Genomic DNA, 23019 nt, shown 5'->3' with positions numbered 1-23019 from the left:
TCTGCCAACTGGTGTTATTCTTCCCTTTAACACCCCCCTACGTTTCATTTTAATTGACAGGAGGTTATCAATGCGTCGGGGTTGCGTGCGGTGCCTCCGCGCATTGCCGGATCCGTAAACACGGCCCAAACGGTGGCCGCGGAAAGGCGGGGGGAGATGGCCGTACCGGAGAGGAGCCTCCTTTCCTTGTCCTTGCGCTTTTTAGGAGAACCAGACAACGCCGAAAGTGCTCCAGCGAGACGCCAAAAAGCAGTTTGTCTCCCGTTTTGCGCTCTGCTGAGCATTAAACTGGTAATTAAAACCCGACGCTGTCAAACGCGTCTGGAGCGACTACCCCGGACCGCTCAGGTAGCTCACTTTGAATTTTTCCCCACTAAAGGGGAAACGTTTTCCACCCCATGCTGTTTAACGGGAGGGCGCGGCTGACTGTGCAAATATCTGCAGAGAAAGTGTCGCGTTGGAACCTGATGCCCGTGCTTCGGTTTTGCAGTCTAGACCTGTGGGCAGCTCTTAGTTTATTAAGCGTGGTGAGTGAGACTCTAGTTTGGAGTGCGCTCTGCCAGGGTACAAGTCGGAAGAAGGAAAAACAGTCGTTTATGAATATAAATGGTTTACGAGTCCCAGGGCGCCCTTCTCCTTCTCGCACCAGCTCCCTTATCCACAGGTTACTTTACTGTTCCGCAGGACAATAACACAGTGAAATTTACAGCGGCGCTTCATCGGTAGACACCTGCCGAGAGGCTTTGTGCAAAAATCGGGGCGTGGGAAATGATCGGTCTTCCCCCGGTAGTTACCCAAATTCACTCTGGAGCGTCTGGCGCTCGCAATTTTTCTGCTCCCTTCCATTAGAGTCTCACAAAAGACAAATTGCAAAGCAATTCACTTTACTCGGAATGCGTTACGGAATATTACTTCCTCTTCCGAACACGTAAAAACCGCACGCGAAGTGACACGCTTCGGGAATGTTTCCACCGGTTAAGAGTCGAAAACGAGACGTTCTCCTCAGCGAAAAAGCTTAACGAATGGCGAACAACAGCACGTCTATTTTGGAGCGAAAGATTAAGAAAAGGACCCCGGCAAACACGCAAAGAGCACAAACACCACGGAAGGAGAGGAAGAACCAGGCTGCTTATTTACCTTTCCCGTCTGAATTTTAAAAAACATTTTAGCAACTAATTAGGTGCTATGAATGGCTCCTAACATTGCTCGAAATTCTCTCCGCTGCAGATCCATGGACTCAATGCCACAGCCAATTAAAAGCCAACCGAGCACATGAACGAGGTCTGAATGACAATTAGCAACTTGGGGCACGAGTTTTTCATCGCGGCGCTCTCGACTGGAGAGGCCCGCTACGTGCCGCACAACGGCTCGTCTGCGGAACCGGAAGGCGGCGAGAGCGTAAAGAGGCGCTCGGGCGGCACGATAATCGGCCCTTAACCTGAAGCGCGCACCGAGCACCCGGCGCTTTTGGCTCTTCTCCTCGGCTTCGCTCCGAGTTCCCGGTGACTCCAAACCCATCCCGGCGTCCCCGCTGTAACGTGCTCGCCGCCATCCGAGCATCGCCGACACCACTCCCGAAGCGAACGTCCAGCCCTCCTGCAAAGGCTCCCCGGGACACGGAGACCTTGACTTCAGAGACAGCAACGAAGCCTAGACAAGTCCAAACCACCGACAGCCCAGTCATCGATGTGCAAAGTATCGCATGTGACAGCAATTCATACCGCATATGAACGACCTCACTGTGCTCTTGGGCTGTTGGCCTGAAACAAATCCACCGAACGCTGCGGCTCATCCGGCGAGGAGAGGAGCGTGTCTGTACACGTACTTGTACGGTTCACATTTACATTTCTTCATTTATCAGACACTTTTCTCCAAAGCAACGAACATCTCGTAGGAAATACAAAGTGTTCATTACATTCGGAGAAAGTGACACTTAGATACAGACGTGTGATTCTTAAGTGAGTTAGTTTGTTTCTTCCCACCATATGAACCGATGCTCATCGCATGAGTAGCTCCATAAAACTTTATTAGAATATTGACGATTCCTGATCACCTTCCTAGTGTTTTTTTTTTTTTTTTTTTAAGATACATATAAACATTTACATTACATTACAGGAGCAGCTGCAGTTGAACTGCTAAAAAAGTTAATCGCTAAAAAATAATGAGGAAGACACCCCAGCGATGCTTTAGGGGTCGTACTTTGAAGGCGAGCAATAGCCACAGAGTGTAAAGTGAAGTAGCAGAGAATAATTTGGAATAGAAAAGGTAAAAACTCAGATAAATACAATATCTCAGCGAATGTCTGCAACACACACACACGCACACACACGCACTAACATATCCAGTGTTACACATTCTTTGCAGAGGTGATTTTTTTTTTTTTTTTTTTTTTTTACTTTATTGTAATTCAGCCAAAGTTCCAGTGTGGTAATGCAGCGTGACCAAAGCAGCCCAGTTCGAGAACACCTTGTACGCAAGGAGACAAATAACCTTGGACAGATCTTCGCACAACAAAAGCAAACAAACACCCCGAGGGTCTGCGCGATTGGATCCATGTGGCATAATAAGGACGGGGACCGAGATCACATCTGCAGTCTGAACGTAAGGAAGGCTGTCGGTGAGAAATTCGAAAAGATGCCCTCTGCCGTCCAGCGTCACGCGTACTTTCGGGACGCCAGAGGTGTTCTGTTAACTAACGGGTCAACATTTTTTTTTCCATAATATCGCCCCGTTTGGAATGCATTCTTCATTTCAGCGGCCTCCTCCACAGACAAAAATGAAACGACCTTAATGGGGGCTAATTTTGTTCGCGAATGCTTAAGTGTTCTCGAAGCGCAAGGCGGCGAATACCCAGAGGAGTTTGCCAAGCGTGCGCTGAGTGGGCAAAGCAATTTAATTCCCAGAAATTTCATCTGCGCTTAAACGGCCACATTTCCAAAGCAGCGAGGTTAAAATCTAATTTATGTGAGCAGGAGCTGAACGCCCATCTTCCATGTGCGTGGACCACTTTCCGGACCTCGGGGAACATTTACAGCTTTTTGGTCACACATGCCACTATCTGTCTTTTCTCCCTGTCTCCCCCTCTGAAAAGGTCCGCTAAGTGGCACAAGAAATTTGGAGTACCTTCATAGGAGGTGTGTGTGAGCAACCCAGTGCGCCCAGGTTGGGAGCCAATAGCTTCTGAAAAGCAAAACCCTGGTAACACCCTAACGTTCGCAGTATCTTCTGCAAAAAACCAGCGTGGGATGGGTGAGGATCTTACCTACACTGCACATTACTGTTACCGTGTTTGTACCACATCTAAACAGCGAGATGGATGTTTGAAAATGCACCGTTTGAAAGGTTTGTTGCCAAGATATGATGTTCATAAAATATATCTGACATTATTACCACGCCACAAGGTAAATGGATGAAGACATGCAGCACCGTGATTAATACACCAGCTATGGGTTTCGTTTGCCAGTATTTACGACGTCCGCACAGGTAGACAGTTGAACTACGCTCCGGTCAAGGATCGTCTTCCTCCCGACACTGTGATTATTATTAAATATCGTCGACTCTCACTTGCCTAGAATGAGCTACACAGTGGACTGAATTTTTAGAGCAGATGAGCCAGGACTTTTGCTACCAGGAGGGGAAAACCTTATCAAACCTCTTTATCAAAATCATGTGTCACTGTTTATGTCTTCACATAGTCATGCGACCTGTTCGGGTGGCACGTGTCAGAGAGTAAGGGGAGCGTATCGTTTCGGATCGTATCGCTTATCTTCGGCACTAAACGTCGCGGCGGTTTCGGCGAAGCCGTGCGGCAGAAGGACCCGCCAATGGACAGGTTCGTTTCCGCGAGACAAACACGGGGGCAGCCGTGTCTTCGAAAGAAGCAGCGTAGCCTGTCTCTTGGTGCACAGTGAGCAGTGTAACCTTTGTGTGTGTGTTTCTCTGTGTGTATAAGTGTGTGTGCATTTCTCTGTCTGTGTGTCTCTGTTTGCCCCTACCATTTTCCATATGCTCTGCCTCACCGACACTGCCATCCGGAGTGGTCCTCTCGTAGTTGTCCTCGGGCAGGGGCAGGGCGCCCAGCCGGGGGCCGGACGAGCTCTTGCTGCTGGGCGTCTCAGACTCCTCCAGGCCACTGTCGTAGCAACTCTGCAGGGATCCCTGGTGGGGGTCCTGGGGCTGGCTCACCACAGAGAAGGTCACCCGGCGGAACGGCTACAAGAGAAGAGATTCCGGGGGTCACCATTCCCACCTGAGCCCAAGACGTTGCTTGGCTAGAGCTAAGGCAAGATGGAAAGAATAGAAAAATAATGGTTGTAATAATAAAAAAAAAAAGAAAAACAAACAAAAAAAAAAAAAAAAACAGCACCCTCGGCCATATCTGCAGTCGACCAAAAATGGTAGCAGGAGAGAAGTGTTCTGTAGGAAGATATTCGTGTTTTAAAGCTGATGTCGTCAGCTAGAATGCTTGACAACCCAATTTTGTTTTTGGTTTATATGTTGGGAAATTGCACCGAAAGATCCCAGGAGTCCTATTGCGATGACTACACTATTACAGACGCTGAAAGAGCAAAGTAAAACTCATCTCTACACAACTGAATTACAGCGTAAGGCGTGCCAGCCAGTGCAGATGTTTGTATGGCTTAGAAGTGTCCTTTGTGGAAGGTTATGGATGAAACCATTCTGACATTTATGAACTCTGGATACATTATATTACGTCTGTTTCTAAGGCATCAGCTGTGTTTCAGCTCTTTGGAATTGCATTGTTCAAAGATGAACAGTAATGCGAACATGTCGGGTACAACCTTTTTCAAACTACAGACGGTCCCCGACTTACGATTTTTCGACTTTACGATGGTGCGACAGCGATATGCATTCAGCAGAAACCCTACTTCTAATTTCGAATTTTGATTTTTCCTGGGCAAGTGATATGCGGTACAATACTCTCTCATGGAGGGTGCGGTGGCGCAGCCGGTTTGGCCTGTGCCTGCTGCGTGGCGGGTTGGGGGTTTAAGCCTTGTTTAGGGTGCCTAGCGACAGACTAACAGGGTGTGTCCTTGCACCCTGTGCTGCCAGGTAGGCTCCGGCTTGCCGCGATCCTGCTTGGAACACGTTGTTTCAGAGTGTGTAGATACTCTCTCGTGATGCTGGGCAGCGGCAGCGATCCACATCTCCCAGTCTGCCACATGGTCTCTAGTGTAAGTATCAACCGATACGCTTCTGTGTTGTCAGTGTTTTTTTGGATACCCCCTGTATCCACATTGTGTTTTGTGCATCTATCATGTCTACGAAACGCCCATCTGTGTCTCCTGCAACCGGTGAGAAGAAGAAGAGGAGAATTACTCTTGAGGAGCAACTCAAGATAACGGCCCAGCATGACGGCAGAAAGCCCGTAATGGCCATCGCACGTCAACTTGGACTTTCGCAATTGACCATCTCGACCATCTTAAAGGATAGGAAGCGATGATGTTCGGTAGGTTAGGTGCATTAAATGCATTTTCAACTTACAATGGGTTTATTGGAGTGTAACCCCATCGTACATCGGGGACCGTCATAGTCTTAAAACCTGGTTGCCTCTGCCAAGAGGTCAAGTCTTGGCTGTAGATGAGCCTCTCGCAAAGATAACGGCCCCAGACATGCATCTAAATTAACGCAGAAAGGGTCACTTGAACACAAAATTAATGCTTTGCAACGACCATCTCAGACTCAGGATTGGAACCCTGTTTAAAACCTGGGGTTTGAACTAAAAAAGGCGTTGCGCAAGTATGGACCGAAGAATATAAAGGAACTTGAAATGTTCTGCAAGGAAGAGCAGTCCGAGAGCCCTGGACAAGCATTCTTCAACCTTGTCCGACATTAAACGAGGAGACTTAAAGCTGTTTTCTCTCCAGAGGTGGCTTCACCAAATATTAACCGTGGGGGTGCTATTAATTTTGAAACCGGTGTTTTGTGGGGAAAAACTATTCTTGTACTATTCAAGAACACTGTTTATGTTTGAAAAAATATTGTCTTAAATGAAAGGGAATGGTGGGGGCGCGGTGGTGCAGTGGGTTGGATCTGGTCTTGCTCTCTGGTGGGTCTGGGGTTCGAGTCCCACTTAGAGTGCCTTGCGGTGGACTGGAGTCCCGTTCTGGGTGTGTCCCCTCCCCCTTCAGCCTTACACCCTGTGTTGCCGGGTTAGGCTCCGGCTCCCCGCGACCCTGTACGGGACAAGCGGTTCAGACAGTGTGTGTGAGTGTGTGTGTGTGTGTGTGTGTGTGTGTGAGAGAGAAAGGGAATGGCTTCTCCATTCATTCAGGCCCCAGTTATTACCCACTGCATGTGTTCATTTTATATTTTAACTTTTGCTCATTTTCATGGAGGGTGCCAATAATTCGGGAGTTGACTGTGTTACAGAAGACGTAACACACTAAGCTAACCTTCTGTACAGCAAATAAATCCGGAACCTTCTTTCTCCAAAGTCCTCCTCGTACTCCATTCCTGCTACGTGTTCTCGGGTTATTCGTGCGTGAACAACCATGAGTTTTAGAAGCACACAAACACTTCAGTTATTCATTTACCTGTTTACCTCCCTGATACAGCAAGTTGGAACTCAACAGATGTCTTAACAGCCCTCCAAAGAAAAAGACACGGAATAGGCGTCCAGCCAAGACTATTTCACAGTTGCGAAAGGAAAGAGGCGCACGCAGCGAGAGCAGAGTCGGCGGGCTTGCGTTCAGGATGTGCTGGAGTGTTTGAAAAAAGAGTCTCGCAGGATGGATGTAATGAAAGTGTACATAAATTACACAGGAGCACAGCTGGATCCCCACACCGCGCGCCTTAACGTTCACTGCACCTAGATACTTCCATGTAAGAATAACCCTCCATCGCACTGCATTCTACCGTCGCCTTTGCACGTGCCTAACACACAAACGCACATCGTTTATCGAATCACTTCAACCAGGAAGCTTTTGCTGAAATTTTGCACCTTGCCTTTTTTTTGTTTGAGGCTATACAGCATTGACCCAACTGTATGAAACAGGGTAGCAAGCAGTGTACATTTAAGTCTGACTGGTTCTTGAATACAAATACATTTGCTGGCTGGTAATAACCTGAAATGTCATTTGCTGTTGGCTATGTGCACGACCTCATCCACACCAGCTTCTAGGCTGGGCAGAAATTGAAATATGCTGTCCCCATCGCGTCGTGGCTTCACACACATTCTCAGCGAGATGGATGGGAGTCATTACGCTCCCTGGTGATGGACTGATATCTGGTCCAGAGGTGTATTTCAATGTCAAGTCGCTCCTTGCCACTGACACAGCGATAAGCTACAGCCCAACAGGCCGTCCCCATAGCAAAGCTCCATTCGTTTTAAACCCGCACAGCAAAGAAAAAAATCCATTTCCTGTTCACCTGGTAATCACAGATTGTATAGATAGGGGTGGAAAAAAAAAAAGCATTTCCTGACTTTGTAGCAGAATAAAAACAAACTGTTCCACTCATGAAAGTGGTATGCAACCCAACGGTATGAGGCTCATATTTATTATTAGACTCAAAGCCAGTCTGAACTCATAGGCCCTAAATTACCAGCCCCGAAAGATCATGTACTACATTCAGCCTGACGTACTGGACGAATGCCACGGACGTTGTTTGAAAAATTGAGAACTTGTAATTACACCTTCCCTGGATGCTGGACATATATTCCTTGATAGTGGACAAGGAATGAAATATATATGGACACCTAAGGACACAAATGCACAGTGAACACTCGGAGCGACTAGAGATTCCGGTGCGGTCAGGAAGGCGTCAGAGATCATCTCTACGGGCTGCTGGAGAGCCAAGCACGGAAGGACATGAGGCTGCAGTGCACTAACAGACAGCTCCCATGATCCACCCCCGCAGAACACAGTCCAGCCGCTCCAGCAGATGCACGTTGGAGAAGCAGAAGGCTGTCCGGGCCAATGAAACATTGCGGAGAAATAGGACAATGTGTAAGAACGGTGCTATCAATCTGACAGCTGGTAACTTGTGGCATCTTGCTGATGGAATGTTTTAGTGAAAAAACGCTGTGCGTCAGTAGGACGGACAGAGGAACGCAAGTGAATCTGAAAACAGGACGGAAGGCGCACGGCCACCATCGGGCCGCTCCGGTGACTGCCGCACAATAACGGCCAAGTTCTCATTAACGCAAAGGCTGTCTCGCAGAGTAACCGTCGTGAATGCGTTTTCTTCTAAGGTAAAAGTGAAAGAAAGGAAGAATTTATTTTTGTATTAAGAAAGAGCACGCCTCCGGTTTCAGCACTCGTGCCGTATTACTAATAAAGAGAGATACAGCGCTGGACACAAGTGTGTTTCTGGAGAAGGTATCTGGATGGTGAATGGTGGAGGAGATCACCCACAAAGAACCACGTCCCAACTCTGTGTTAGTAATATGTAAATTGTGTAAGAAATCGGTGCTAGGATGTCCGCTCTGGTCGTGCCAGGCAGATGCGGACACACGGCGACTCCGCGTCTCGGCCTCCTTCACGTCGCCTCGACAGCGGCGCTATTACAGTTTATTACTATAGACGACACCCTTAATTTGACCCTCTGCTGACACCCATTCCGTTTGAACTGATGGGCTCCAGACATCTCAATCGCTGCTTTGCGATGGCGGAGCTCCGACTGGGGGCAGGGAGGCCGAGGGGCAAGTACCGGTGTAAAACCATCGCTGTTACTTTGTCATCGTGGAACAATTACGGCTTGCAGGCTCGCTGAGGCTCGGAGCTTCAGCAAGAGAAGCTCTTCACATCTTTCGTAGGGCCGTACAGCCAAAGACGATGAGAAAGAGCACACAGAACCCCCCTCAACCCGCCTTATTGCTTTATTTCTCCTTGATCCAACGAAAGCAGCGCTCTCGTTGATAAATCTCAACCGCGTGTCACCGCAATCAGCGTTCGACAGTCAAACTGAAATAAATATTCATTGAAATTTCACGCGGCTAGTCAGACATGCGTTGCATAATTAGAATGAATTCTGGAGGGGTCCTGTTTTTTTTGTTTTTTTGTTGTTTTAAAAAATGTTTTAAATATCAATCCAATCTCTTTTTTTTCCACTCCACAGAATCACGGTCGACCTCGGAAGTATGGAAGGCAATCAAATCTGTGTGCTTGTAGGACATGAATCAGACAGAATTTATTTGGATTTTAGACAGATTATTGGACTTGAGAAAGACGCAAGTTGAAATGGTCCATTGAATCATGGAAACTGATTGATGGCTCAAGAACTGAAAGTCTAGACATTGTACATCCAATGATGTTTTATGGGAAAATACTCCCACATGATGATAATAATAATAATAATAATAATAATAATAATAACAACAACAGCTGCAAGATCCTTGCTCTGCACCTCCCTGCAAAATCATAAAAGATAAATGTTTGTCTCTACTGGAAAGGACACAGTCGCGTGTCCCACATGGACTCATGTAGAGCACCAGTTTGCCAAATGGATCCATGCAGAAGGTCGTGTGGCAGAACCGCATCGGTCACACACTCGCTGTCACAGAGCACAGCCTGAGCCCTGCTGATATTTTACTGTATTGTGTTTCCCTCTTTATTTATTTATTTTAACGCGTGCTGCTGTTTGAGGATGACAGAGGTGATGCTTTGCACTTTTCTCTGCAGTCCGTCTTCCAGTCATCCCTAGAGGCCATGCAATGTGTTTGACCTTTGCACCTCCTGGCTTCTTTAAGAATGATTCATTCCTAATTCATACCCCCCACCCCCCTGCCTCGCAGACTGAACATTTTCTTACACAAAAGACACATGCTGTTAGAGAAAACTGAAAAATAATTAGAACCAATCGTGTTGACATTATTTTCCTGATACTTCCAAAGGCATTTCTGGAAGTAACACTTTTCCTGATTAAATAATTACGCGCCGTGTACGACCGGCGTAACGGATTCAAAACGGAATGTTATTTTTGGGAGACGCCATACCCACGCGAGGCAAACCGGGACTCTATTCATGTCTGCACTCCCCATTTGTTTCCTGCCTTTTAACGCAAAGCAGATGGACGTACTTTGCTCGGGACCCCGGGGTGAAGCTCCTCAGGTGCGGCGTTCACAATCGCTCCATTGTGAGGCTCTTCTGGTGCAAATTAGCCTCTGAAATCCCCACAGAGCAAAGAGGGACGACGCCAGAATGCTGTCGGGGGGCCAAATGGATGCCGTGATGCTGCTGATATATGTTACGATTCCGCTGTTCCGTGGAGCCGTGTGCGGAACTAACTCTCGTCGAACGAACAGCAACCAGCTGTAGGTTGCGCCCATTTCTGCAGAAAAGGGTCAAATGGGCCAAGAGTAGACGCAGAAGAATGTCAGTACGCCTCGTGTCCCTTGGCCAGACCACCTCCAGGCTCTCGGTTGTGAGGAGCACCGGTGGGGTGGCCAACATCCACCACGACGCTTCTCCGGGAGCCTCTGGGATCCGTGAAAGGAAAGAGGATCTGGCAAGGTTTGAGTCTCAAGGCCACTGGAAACCTGGATCCAGATTCCAGGAACTCGAGTGGGAGGTTATTGTTCATCCTCAACCACACACACACACACACACACACAGGCACAAACTTTTTATCGTAACACTAATCATCTCCCTTTGGCGGAATTTCTGCAGCTATGAGAGGTCTCTGTGGTTCTACTCTTGAAGAGTCATGGAGGCCCAAAGTCAAACAACGGGAAACGGGAAAAAAAAGGTGGAAGTTTAAAGAGGCCGGTGTCACGTTCAGGGCACCGGCTTTGGAATCCCTCTTCCAATATTTCTGTTTTTTTCTCGGTCAACGTCAAGACACTATTCAGGTAAACTAAGACTTGTATCAAGTGACCCGTCCCAGGAAATCCTTATGTTGAACCCGTGCCGCATGCGATGCTTTGCATCTCGCAGGTGCTGGATTACAGCACCCCTCCATCTTCTTATTTTCTTTTCTCCCTTTCAGCCCTTATCTAATCCTTCCATCGGCACGCCTTGAAAAACGCGGCGGAAGCGCTGGGAACGATAAAAGTGACAGCGGGCAGCTACAGTGGCCCGTTGTTTTCGTTTCCCTTTTTCGTGTTTCTCTTGGTGGTTATCGCAGCCGCTCTCCCAGCCGCCCACAGACGAGTGCATTCGCTTGAAATGAGCACCAGTTAATATGTGCTGACACTTTCCCCATTTCGCCGGCCGGCCCACTTTTAATATGTTTCTAGTTTTTCTTTTTTGTTTTTTTTTTTTTTGTTTGTTTTGTTTTTTTCGTCTCCCTTCCAAATAGGGAGCCTGTTTTATGATCTCACTGGCGGGAGCGATCAATAGCATGCCCTTGAACTCTTTATCAATTCCACGAATGTTTCCCCTGGGCAGTCTGTTGACCCTTTACTTACCCTCCGTTTCGTGCACAAACGAACGAAGAAAGTGCACTGCTTGCCGAGTGGGTTTTGCACGTTGGCTTGGATGGCCAAAGGTGCGGCCGATCCGCTAAACCCTACGGTAGGGTTGCGAAGGAGTCCTCCTCTCAGTAGAGTGTTCCGGAAGGCGGTGGGAACATGGCTCCCCAAACGTGGAGTTGGGGATGCAGTCCAGTGTCTCGAAACCATAATCGAACAGTTCGGCTAAGCCTCACCGGCCTGCAAATAAACTCTTATTAGCATGCTGCGCTAAACGGAGGGCCGACAGCCAAGGTTCGCATTTTGGGCTTTTGCAGCTAAAGTCCCGACTAAACTTTTAATTGCTCTTCAAGTGGCGGATTAAGGCGTGGGGCAACAAAAGATCCTCCAGTCCGGAGGGGATGTGTTTCGTCTTCAAAGCCTCGTCAACCTATGACCTGCTCCAGATCCAGAGCCAGAAGTGTCTGGGGTTTCATTTTGAGTGGCAGAAGATTAGCGACTGGTTCAAAGTGGCCTTTCTGGAATCTTCCGTCTTTATTTAATTATTTATTTGTCAACATGTTTATATATTAAAGCGATCTCAAAAGCCCGCCGCCTAATGCCGTGCAGCAGGCCTTTGTAAGTAACAGGATAATTATGTAATCCCTTTTGGGTGTGACATCGCTTGTTTTGGCGCATACGTTGGCCACGTACGTGACGGCTGCCCTCCGCGCTGCAGCCGCATCGGTGGCGCGGCGCGAGAGCCGTCTTCCGTCGCCTCCTCCGCGCTGCCCGGTTCGTATCCCGTCCGCCCGAAACGCCCCTTCCCCGCGCTCTCATCGGAACGCAAGCAGGAAGCTCTGGACGGATTGCAAGGTCTGGACCAAATTACGCCGCAACCCTGAACCAGATGCATTTTTCCGGCATGTTCTGACTTCAAATCTCAGGCTCGAGAAAAGATCAGGTCTGAACGGCACAAAAAAATGTTGGATTACAGCTCATTTAAAGCGCGTGGACTCACATTAGTAAAGGTCAACAGATTAATTACAACAGCATGCAGCTTGGTCATAAAAAAAGAAAAAAACTTCAGTAATTTTTGGTGCAGTTCAGTGACGCTTTACCGTTTCTCTCTTTTTTTTTTTACATTTACTGTAATAATTACCCGCAAACTCGGCAAAACCCTTTTGAAACACAGTCCAGCGTGTCATACTACACCGCTCTTTACTTGAACTCTGACAAATTTAAGGATCTGTCCCTTTCTCATTTTTTCTTTCGGTCAGTGTGGGTCACTGTGACCTACACGCGTTGCAGGAGGACTGGCAAATTCACAGTAAACATCAGAGCTGTGGAGCGTATGTGGTGTAAGAGAGCAAGAGCTGCTTTTTAGCTGTAATTTGGACAGGAGTGTTTTGAGGGCTGTCAGCTGTGGTTTTTTTCTTTTTTTATTATTATTATTTTTATTGTGCGTTTCACCGGATGCCTCCCATGCAGGGGATAATGCATCACTCCAGAAGGACGGATACCGGTACTGGCTCAGGGCACCAAGCCAAAAAGAACAACTTGTTTACTGTTTGCGAGGCCTCTCTCTCTGTGCGTGCGTGTCTTTATTTTTTCTTTTTTTTTAATCTTCCTGGTCAGCTTTGTTTTTGTGGTTTATTAATTTGCCACCCTCCTTGGGTGTGAGGTTTTCTCTTTTTCTGCTTGGGAAACGTGTGTCCCCCCCCGTGTGTCTGTGTGCTTGGTGTTTTGGTCCTTCCGTCTAGGTGTGCGAACCAGGTGTCCGCTTGCCTGTCGCCTCTGCGTACACACGCGTGTCGGCGCGAGTTGGCGCCAGGTGTGCGAGCGCGCCGAAATACACGTGTGCTTAACAGCTCCGTCTTCCCCGCCGGTTACCGCTTTGGATTCGCCGATCCGACGCTCCGAGGCACGGTGCCACCAGGGGGCACTAATCCTGGGACCCCGTCGTTTAACTGGGCGCTGCGTTTGAGTGGAAAAAACAAAGGCCAGCAGCCGCAAAATAACGGCGCCAGGGTGCGTCGCACGCGGGAAGGACAGGCAAGCTGCGCAGTAAAAAAGCGTGCATCTGCACGAATCGTGTTTCGGGAGTCTCGCTGCACTTATTTAATTATGTTTCCTAAATGATTAACGGGCAACAAACCATCACGTCGAGGTAAAACGAATGAAGAGAACGAAGCCGGCGCTCGGACGTGTTCATTTTGGCAGAATTAATTTCAGAAGATGACCCGAGGACCATTAGGAGACTGAGCAATTAAGAGAAGTTATTCCTAATTAGCGCCAGTCACCAGAAGAGGATTCCCTGCCGCGTGTGTGTGGGTCGCGGTGACGGCGCTGCACCGGTCGGGCCGCTCTGACCTCCGTGCCCCTTCCTGGCATCGGCGACAAGCTGCGCCACGCACTACACTATTATACCCTGTTTTAGTGCGTTCAATGTAAAGCCCCATCTCATTAGTCCTACGTCTGTAAAGGAGCTTATTAATGTTCTGCATAGTGCTAATTGTTTTTAAATGCAAATAAATAAATTAATAATTTAATTGTGGCTTTAAAACAAAGAAAAATATTGCCGACATAAAGGCAAGCAGAAGCAGTCGCTAAAGCGAGAGAATAAATGAATATAGAAATATTTGTATGTTTGGCTTGTGCCCTCGGATCCCTTTGAGCTTCTGCAAAACCCTCCGGCGAACTGCCAACGTAACGAAAATTCATCTCGTTTGAAAGGAGACGGCGGCAAAACGGCCTCTTTAAACCGGCGGCCCTGCTTTCCTGCGAATTCTCAAATGAAGCCTGACGATGAGAAGGTGCAGAGCAGCCGTTACAAGTAGCCGCTTAGTAAAAACTACAGTGCAACTCGGTGGGTTTTCGCTGTGTTTTGGGGACACACGCCCCCCACCCCGCCCCCCACCAACACCTGGCTGCTGCGCTGCGGCGGACTGACAAATCACACATATATCTTACTCAATCTGTTCAATCTTGTCAGTTTAAAATGAAAATTCCAGTGGCCGTTGAGTTCCTTTTCTGGGAAGATGGCGCGGCGGATAACGCCTTTCACAGCGAAAGCCCATCAAAAGAGCAGCTTTCAAGGGCAGATAAGTGTGCGGCGCGATGGAGATAGGGGGGCTAATCCTCATGTTGGGGAGGAAAAAAAAAAAAAAAAAAGTCAAGGGGCCTCTCAGGGAGCGCATCGCATCCTCTCAAAGGGGTCCGAGCGCAGCCAGCAGACCACCCAGGGTGCAGAGCCCTCCCCCCCCCATTCGCACTGCGTTCATCCCCACCGAGCAGCCGGGTTCTCACGCTTTCCAGCAGTGCGGGGACACCGCGACCCCCCCCCCCCAACCCCACTCTACCCCACCCCCAGCGCTCACGGCGTCTCACATCCAATTACCGCTGGCAGATTGTGGACACCGGTGGTGCAAATTAGAAACAAACACCTGCAAGAGAGGCTCTGCCACACCAGCCTGTGTGGAACCAAAGGGCAAAATATATATCATATATATGACTATATACATACATATAGTCCTTAAAGCATCTTTATATGGAAAACCACTTGAAAGATTACAAGTGAAATTAAAACAGTGTATTGTTTGAACATTACTGTGGTCACATGTACATGTCAGTCCTTTGACATAAAGTCATCAGAATGACGAAGACTCAGATAGATAGATGACATAAAGCATATTTTTTAATCTTCCAAATGGCAGGTGAAACAAAGGTAACGGCTTCATTACTGCACACCTGCGCTTGACCTAGTGCTCTCATTAATCCCTACCTGTCACCCAGACTATCACCTTACTGCCATCTGGGAGACGGGGAGTAAAAGAGCGGTAGATGGGGTGGGGGGGGGGGGGGGGGTTCAGCCCGCACCCATCGAGGATCGTGTTTCCCACTGTGCGCTACCTCGAACCGACGGCTCAACGGGCCACTGAAGTGTCAGCTATTGTCCACTATTGTCCCACGCAGACCGTCGCTCACGGAGCTGAGCTCCGGGTCACCCGAATAAAGAGGCAACAAGCCCTGACTGGACTGCAGTAAACAAGGTAAATTAGATGCACAATGACCCTTGCTGTTATTGCTGTTGCTGATGTTGTTTACGCAGTGGCACGTATCCAGCATGCGGTCGAGTCGATGAAACCGGGGCATCTTGGGTGATCTCGATGGGTGCAGGACCGCATGTTCTGGGCGGCGCTGCGTCCACGCACGTAACGGGACAACTGACGGTAAACAAGGTAATACCGCACCAGTTCGCAATGTGGCTGATGTGTGCTGGGTGCGCTGTTCGTGGCTCAGAAAGCAGATTCACCACCTTTTAGGAGCGTGTACCTGGTTACACAAGACGACCACCATGTGCAAGAAGTTTGCGTGAAGATGGCGAACCTTAATATGGTAAAGAACGCTGTTCTTACCACACTGAGCACGGGTCAACTCCCATGGGCTAAAGGCTCAGGGCCTCTTACATTTCTGATATATCACACTCTTCTTCCCCAGGCTGATGAGCACTTGACTGACAAAAAAAAATGTTTTTATGGGGAGGAGATTCCTGGTATCTACAAGACCTGGTCACTCACTACACTCCAACCGGACTGATAGGCTCCTCCACCTCTGACCACCTGGTGGTCCGACATCCAAGAGGTCCAACATCAAAACACAATGGTTTTCAGTTCGGGCTCCAATATGGTGGAACGACCTCCCTCTGCCTCTCAGAACTGCTGAATCCCTCTGAACATTCAAGAAGGATGTTAAAACTCACTCGGCCTCCCTTCTCCCCGATCGACCCCGATGTGCATGGTCAACGTGTCAATGCTGAAGTTAAATAATTTTGTGATTAGAAATTGTTGAATAATGAGTGGGGGTGCGGTGGCGCAGTGGGTTAGACCGGGTCCTGCTCTCCGGTGGGTCTGGGATACGAGTCCTGCTTGGGTTGCCTTGCGACGGACTGGCGTCCCGTCCTGGGTGTCCCTGCCCCCCCTCCAGCCTCATACCCTGTGCTGCCAGGTTAGGGTTTGGCTCCCCGCAACCCCACATGGGACAAGCGGTTCAGACAGTGTGTGTGTGTGTGTCTGCAAAACGAATAAAAGTAACGGTAAGTGTAAATGCAGGAGCGTTTGGTGTCACTCGCTCTAAACTCTCAGCTCCTGCTCCAAGTTCGTCTCCAGCTGAACCAGAAAAAAGAACGGCCTTTGAGGCCATTCCTTAAAAGCGTGGCCAAGTGAGGCCTCATCGCAACCGCATCCAGGGTCCCGGTCGCTCCGCAGGTCGCGAACAGACCGACGGACCGAGCCGTGCCGCTGCGCCGTCCGGCGTGCCAAAGGGGCGCGAGGGACAGCTTTCCTACAGCGCGTCTCCGCTGCACCGTCTCGCAGATGTAGAACCGGGAGCCTTTCCAGCGTTCCCTGAAACGCAAGTCGAGAGGGCAGCCGTTCCGGGACGCCTGAACGCGCTCGTAGAAGCCGCGGGCTCGTCTTCCTCGGCCGAGCGGCGCCCTGCGCCCGCATCCCGTCCCGTATTTTACCTCATTTAACGTCGCCCACTCCCAGGGATTTGCGCAGAGCGTAAAAAGAGCAGTTGTCCTGCATTTTGTCTCTTATGCAAAAGGGGCTTTCGGTCCAAGCGCATATAAATGAGCCGGGGTTTGTGCAAAACCGACGGCCCGCGCGAAGAACCGCCTTCGCTCGGCGCACTAATTTAACCCCTCGCGCAGTGCGGACGGTGCGGTGAAATTGCTCATTTGCTGCTCGTAATCAAGGCGACACATCGGCTGTGCCCCAGTTTTGGAGAGAAAATTAAAGTATAGCGACCGTCTTCACAGTAAAATCCAGAGCCCAAACACAGTATGAAAACATCAGTATTATTATTATTATTACACACACACACATTTTCAGAACCGCTTGTCCCATACGGGGTCACAGGGAACCGGAGCCTACCCGGGAACACAGGGGCGTAAGGCCAGAGGGGGAGGGAACACACCCAGGACGGGACGCCAGTCCGTCGCAAGGCACCCCAAGCAGGACTTGAACCCCAGACCCACCGGACAGCAGGACTGTGGTCCAACCCACTGCGCCACCGCACCCCCCTATTATTATTATTATTATTATTATTATTATTATTATTATGCAGAAGTATGCAATAATTTCCAGGTCCACTGAGGCCTAAATTCTGCTTTTTATTTTTTAAAGCAGGCAGCGTGGCGACGCCCCTGAGATTAATATTCGAAAATGACTCAAGGCGTTGCGTGTTTCAGCGCAACGTTCTTTGTGGGACAGCAGGCGGTGCAGGTTGCCAGTTCCAGTCCCACTCCCTGCCAGTGCTGTCAATCCCTTGCTCAAGGTATTTACTGTGAATCGTAAGAAACAAAAACAACCTTCTGCAGCTAATAAATAAGATGGTGATGAAATGCTGCGCTGTCTGGTATTTGGCTGCACCGCGGTACCGTTCTCACGTGCCGTCCGTTGATGTTTGAATCCCATCTCCAGTCCTGCTGTTTGAGCCTTGAGCAAAGTTCTCACCTGGAATCCGTGCGGTCAAGATGACTCGGCTCATTACAGCCAATCACATTTACGGGTGACTCAGAAAGTTCAAAGACCGGTCCATCGCGGACGAGGACTCGCGCCCTCTGGGCGGCACCACGGTAAAACAGAGGAGCTTTCGGCAAGCGGAGGCGGTCCGAGGAGCTACGGGTGGCCATTTCTACCAGCCGGTCAGCGGCCTCTTAGTGACCACTGAGCTCCCGTTTGTCCCATCACCCCCTGCAGCACCTGAGCTTCGCTCATCTTCTCGTCATTATTAACTTATCGATTTAACTACCGACCTGTCTTTCGTCACTGCAATGGTGAAGAGTTCCTCGCTGGGATTAATAAAATTTAATCAGTCATTCAATCAGTTAATCAATCAATCAATCAGTCATCAAATGATGCCCATCTAAATGGGTAAATCAGTCAGTCAATCAATAAATTGTGCAATCAGTTAGTCACTCAATCAATCATTCAATCAGTCAATCAATCCATTTTTTAAATAATAGGTAAACACGTCAAGGCAATGAATAAATGTGTTAGATAAAAGTTTCAACAGCTAATTAATTTAAGAAATAAACAAACAAAGGTTTTGCTGACCAAGGCAAAATCCGAGAGCTTTTCCTTTCACGTGAACAAACAATAAAGAGCAACGGTGCTCATACGGTGACACAGGAATACATACAAAAGCAACATTCTGCATTGCATCATTTTGTTTTATTTTATTTTAATGTCCCATATAAAAAAGGCCATATAAGGACACTGTTGAGATGCTAGTAAAGCAGGGGCTGCTGATAACGTAATGATTATAGCTACTCCCTCGGCACCGAAAGGTCATTAGTTCGGAAAAATAAATAAATAAATAAAGAAAACCCATGGAAACGGGAAAATAATTGTAAGGTTCTTCGGAGAAACATAAGAAACCTTCATTCTGCCTCACGCGGTTCTCTTTATGTTGTTTTACTGTATTTACTCACAAGTCCCAGGTTTGCCGAAGACCGCTTGTGTCATCGATGTGAGCGCGGAACACAATGACACTCCGGCAGGATGTCGGATGTGTGTGTTTCTCGCAGCTCTCTGTGTGTTTCGAGTGGCTTTTGACAGAGGAGCTGGATTAGCACCGTTTAATTTGCTCTAAAGACCTTTGATTAACCGCCGCCGCTCCCTTTCCCCACATGGGAATTTACATTAATGAAGGGAACGGGTACCGTACCTCCATCGCGCTCGGCGCCCGCTGGGTCGACAGTGCGGCGCGGAGCCGTGCCCCCCCGCCCCGCCCCGCCCCGCCCCGCCCCGCGACGTTCCTGCACCGCTCTGCAGATGCTGAACAGATGTGTTTATGCGCAGCAGCACGCAGCTCTCGCAGTCCTACATGCGCTCGCAGATTTCGCAATTTTGCCCTGCAGCTCCGCACTTATCGAAACAACGTGCGGTTACGACTCCTGCCCCCGAGTGCAAGGACTGCGGTGTGATGCGTCTTTTCATCTTATCAACGGTCAAAAAGACCGTCAACAGATCTGCCCCCGACATCCGATATCGACAGGGACCCGATCGCTCGATACACCCGAGCCGCACCGCTACGCTCCCCCCACCTCTGCCTGCCTGGTGGAAACACACACACGCAGAAGGTTCAAAGTCCAAAGTAAACAGGTTTTTGGCTCTTGCTCCAATGTGGTGCAATCAGCTCCTTCTGTCCCTCAGAACTGCTGAATCCCTTTCAATGTTCAAGCAGGGTCTCAAAACACATCTCTTTCAGACTCACTTCTCTCCTGATCATCTATGTGTTCCATAAATATGTACAATGTTATCTGTATAAAATTATTTATTTATTTATGGAGGAACAGCTATAATAAATAGCGGTTTATACCGTGGTATAACACAAATGAACTGTACTCAAAAGTCATGTGTCTGTAGACGAATCTCTCCCGTTGGTGTGATGAACTGCTGTTCTCCGTTGAGGGTCCTTCCACTGGATGCCGGATTCGAACTTGCAACCTTTGGGTCCAAAAGTAGCAATTCTAGCAGCTGACCCTGGACGCAATGCTCATCAACTCTTTGAACGCATCTCGTGGCCCCCCGTCTGAGGGTCCGCCATAAATATATTAAAGTGTCTAAAAAGAAGCTTCGTGTTGACGGATCTCCAACAAACAAGTACAGGCAAGAGCAGCTCCTTCATCACCTTCATCTTCCATCCGCCGAGCCCGTCCTTCAGAGGCAACCCTCACAAAAGTGCACCTGGTTGTACTGAGAGGGCCTGGACAGCAGTAGTCTGACTAAGAGTAAAGAAGAAAGTGTACCGCACGCACACACACACACACACACACACACACACACACATCGGCTTCGTCCATCACACCAGTCCAAACGTGAGGAATCACTCGGACGAAGGCAGACAGGCCCGTCCATCAACAATAAGCAAGCGAGACGGCGATGCGGCAGAGGTGCGCCGCGAATGCTCATTCGACACCCCGAAATTCCTCTTCTCGCACACGTTGCCGAAAGCCCCCCGTGGAACCGCGCGGGTCCGGCGCCGCCGCGGCCCCTCCCACCTCGCAGTGGGCTCACGCCTCCTACGGGCTTAGCGAGCATGAGCTCAGAGAGAGACGCACCGCAAACTCACACGCACATACATCGGCGAATGACTCCGTGTGTGTGTGTGTGTGTTTCTTCAGGTGACCAGTGACGAGCTGCTCTGTAATGAATAAACCCTTTTATGGATGAGGTTACTGGTGCTGAATCACATCTGTGTCTCGTCGTCTGATTGCCCTTGACAGCCTGTGGTCAGCCGGTCTAATCTGATCCCATCTGCCCCGGGCACAGCTCGCGTGTCCGCGCGCGCGCACACACACGCACGAAGATACACACCCAGCCCACACCACACCCTTCCCAGAGATTACTGGCAATGCTAAATATGCTGACTGCAGCAGTACCTGGGGGAAAGAAACACTGTCTGGACAACAATTGCGCTCCAACCCACAACTAACCACCCCCCAAACTCCCCAGGGATCCCAAGGCCAATCGTTGAACTAGGGGCGTACAGAAAGGCCGCGGGGGGGTGATGCTCTTACACCCGGGTTGATGCCAAGCTCATCGGTCCACCCTGTACCCCCTCCTGTTAGCGCATGTCAGCCTGTGTTGCGCCACCTCTACCTGCTGGAGGAGGTGAGCTTTACCCCGTGTGCCACACACACACACACACACACACACACACACACACACACACACACACACACACACACACACACACACGCAGAGCAAGGCCTTCCAGCCCATCCTTGACACGCCTGCGCTGGGAATTTCTCACTGTGTTCTCTTAAGGGAGTGTGGGGGCGGGATCCGGCGCTGACACTTCCATCGCTTGCAGAATCACGGCTCCGGTGCTTTGTGTGTAAGTGTGTGTTCAGCAAACTCCTCGCTGCAGCGTCTCACATGCAGTACGGTATTAACCCACCCATTTACACAGCTGGGCAATTTCACCAAAGTAATTTAGGGTAAGTACCTTGCTCAAGGGTACTACAGCTGGAGGTGGGATTCAAACCTGTGACCTTTGGATCTAAAGGAAGCAGCTCTAACCACCATACTACGCTCTGTCCCAAACAGTGCGGCTTGGTACATTTCTCTCCAGCCACCGGTGGGATGGTACCCACCCATTTCGACACGGTACCCGACTTCTCGGCACTAGGACACCAGGTCGCTATAAACAGGAAGCAGCGGGCGGAGCCTGTGGGGTTTATTACGCACCACTGCGGTGCTACGGTGCGGTTTCGTCCGCCGCGGACGAGCTCCATAAAATGTCGACCGAGTTCCGAATCGTTTCTCGGAACGGGCGTCGCGGAGGAAACGCCGGAGACGCCGGATCGCGCCCTGGCGTCTCCTGCAGCTCGGCGACGCGCTTTCAGGGCGGGAACGGAACCGCCACCCGGGGCGCCGACGGTCGCTTCGGTAGGTGGGGAAAGAGGCCTCGTTGTTGGAAGCGTCGCGCGTTCGGCAGCCGGACCTACAGGCACCCTGTCGTGTAGGATGGGCCTCGGCTTTGATCGCTGCGTGTCGGCAAGAGGAAGAAAGAAATCTTCCGAGCGTTTTGCATACGAAAGAAACAACAAGAAGGAGGACGAGCAAAGCAAAGGGGCACGTAGTTAGTTGTGTTAATAACGCGTGACGGTGGGTTCGACAGCCGAATTGATCGGCGCTGCCCTTCGGCGCCGGGGACCGAGCGCGGTCGCTCTCGTCGTGTCCGAATCGATCTCTCCGGCTCAACGAGATTTAAGGGTACGTCGTGGCGGGTGGGCGGGGGGGGTGGGGGTTCTGCGTCTAAAGTACCGGGTCCAGGTGCTGATGCCAGAACCGGCATTCTGCTGTCGGACCGAGTTGCGCACGAGTGACAAGTGGAGGTCTCGGTGGGGGTAGATGATGATGATGAATTGAGGTGCGGGGGGGGTAGAGAGGTGACGGGTTGAGGCGTTGGGGGGGGGGGGGGTGGGTGCGGCCATCAGAGAACACACACCTGTGGAAAAGAGCATGGACACGACAAATAGTTTGGTGTGAAATCCTCTCCTCACTGCTGGTGGCGCCATTTGGAATCACGACCGAGGGGCGAATACAGGGGGGTGGAGGGGGGGGGAATCACAGTGTGTAGGTGGGTATCACCGCAGGATGTTCACACAAAAGGGGCAGATCCTCATTTTTCGGCTCAGAGCGACATCATCACCCGACGAGACGCCGGGGGTCTCGCCGCCATCCCGAATGCCGGGTGGTGGGGGGTGGGGGGCTTCGCGGAGGTGAGTCGCGAGGTCAATTTAATCGGCGGAGCTCGACGGAGGCCTGGCTGCGTGTCCGCGCCGCACTGCCCTTGACGGGGAACCCAAGATCACCTCATCTCACCCTTGACCCCCCCGCCCCCCCCCCCCCCCAACCCCCACAGTACCGTACTCATTGAAGAAAATAATAAAGAAAAGGAAAGAGCGCAGCCTCTGCTCTCTCCGCTCTCCGCTCATCACACACTTCCTGCTCGTCACACGGAGCTCCGCCTCCCGCTGATTAATGGGGGAGAAACACACTTTGGGCCTAATTTCACACAGCCTGTCCCGGTCGGCCGAACAGGGATGCGCCGGAGGCGCGCGCGTGCCGGGAATGCTGATGGCGGAG

The 23019-nt window shown here is 50.1% G+C and overlaps 1 protein-coding gene across 6 annotated transcripts in view; it reads right to left on the bottom strand.

Annotated features, from left to right (window-relative positions):
* The window catches only part of pcdh7b (protocadherin 7b), a 112283-nt gene that overhangs the window by 53489 nt on the left and 35775 nt on the right, over positions 1-23019 (bottom strand). For 3 of the 6 annotated variants that reach the window (XM_029256132.1, XM_029256136.1, XM_029256133.1), the window contains exon 3: positions 3996-4212. The exons of 1 other annotated variant lie outside the window; for it this stretch is intronic. In XM_029256132.1, coding sequence (XP_029111965.1) covers positions 3996-4212 — 217 coding nt within the window. The remainder of the gene's footprint in view (positions 1-3995; positions 4213-23019) is intronic. 2 more of the 6 variants (XM_029256134.1, XM_029256137.1) reach the window with 1 other exon arrangement.

Source organism: Scleropages formosus, chromosome 11 (assembly GCF_900964775.1).
Source record: "Scleropages formosus chromosome 11, fSclFor1.1, whole genome shotgun sequence".
Taxonomy (NCBI): Eukaryota; Metazoa; Chordata; class Actinopteri; order Osteoglossiformes; family Osteoglossidae; genus Scleropages; species Scleropages formosus.
The sequence above is the reverse complement of the archived record's forward strand: the minus strand, read 5'-3'. Positions and strand labels throughout refer to the sequence as shown.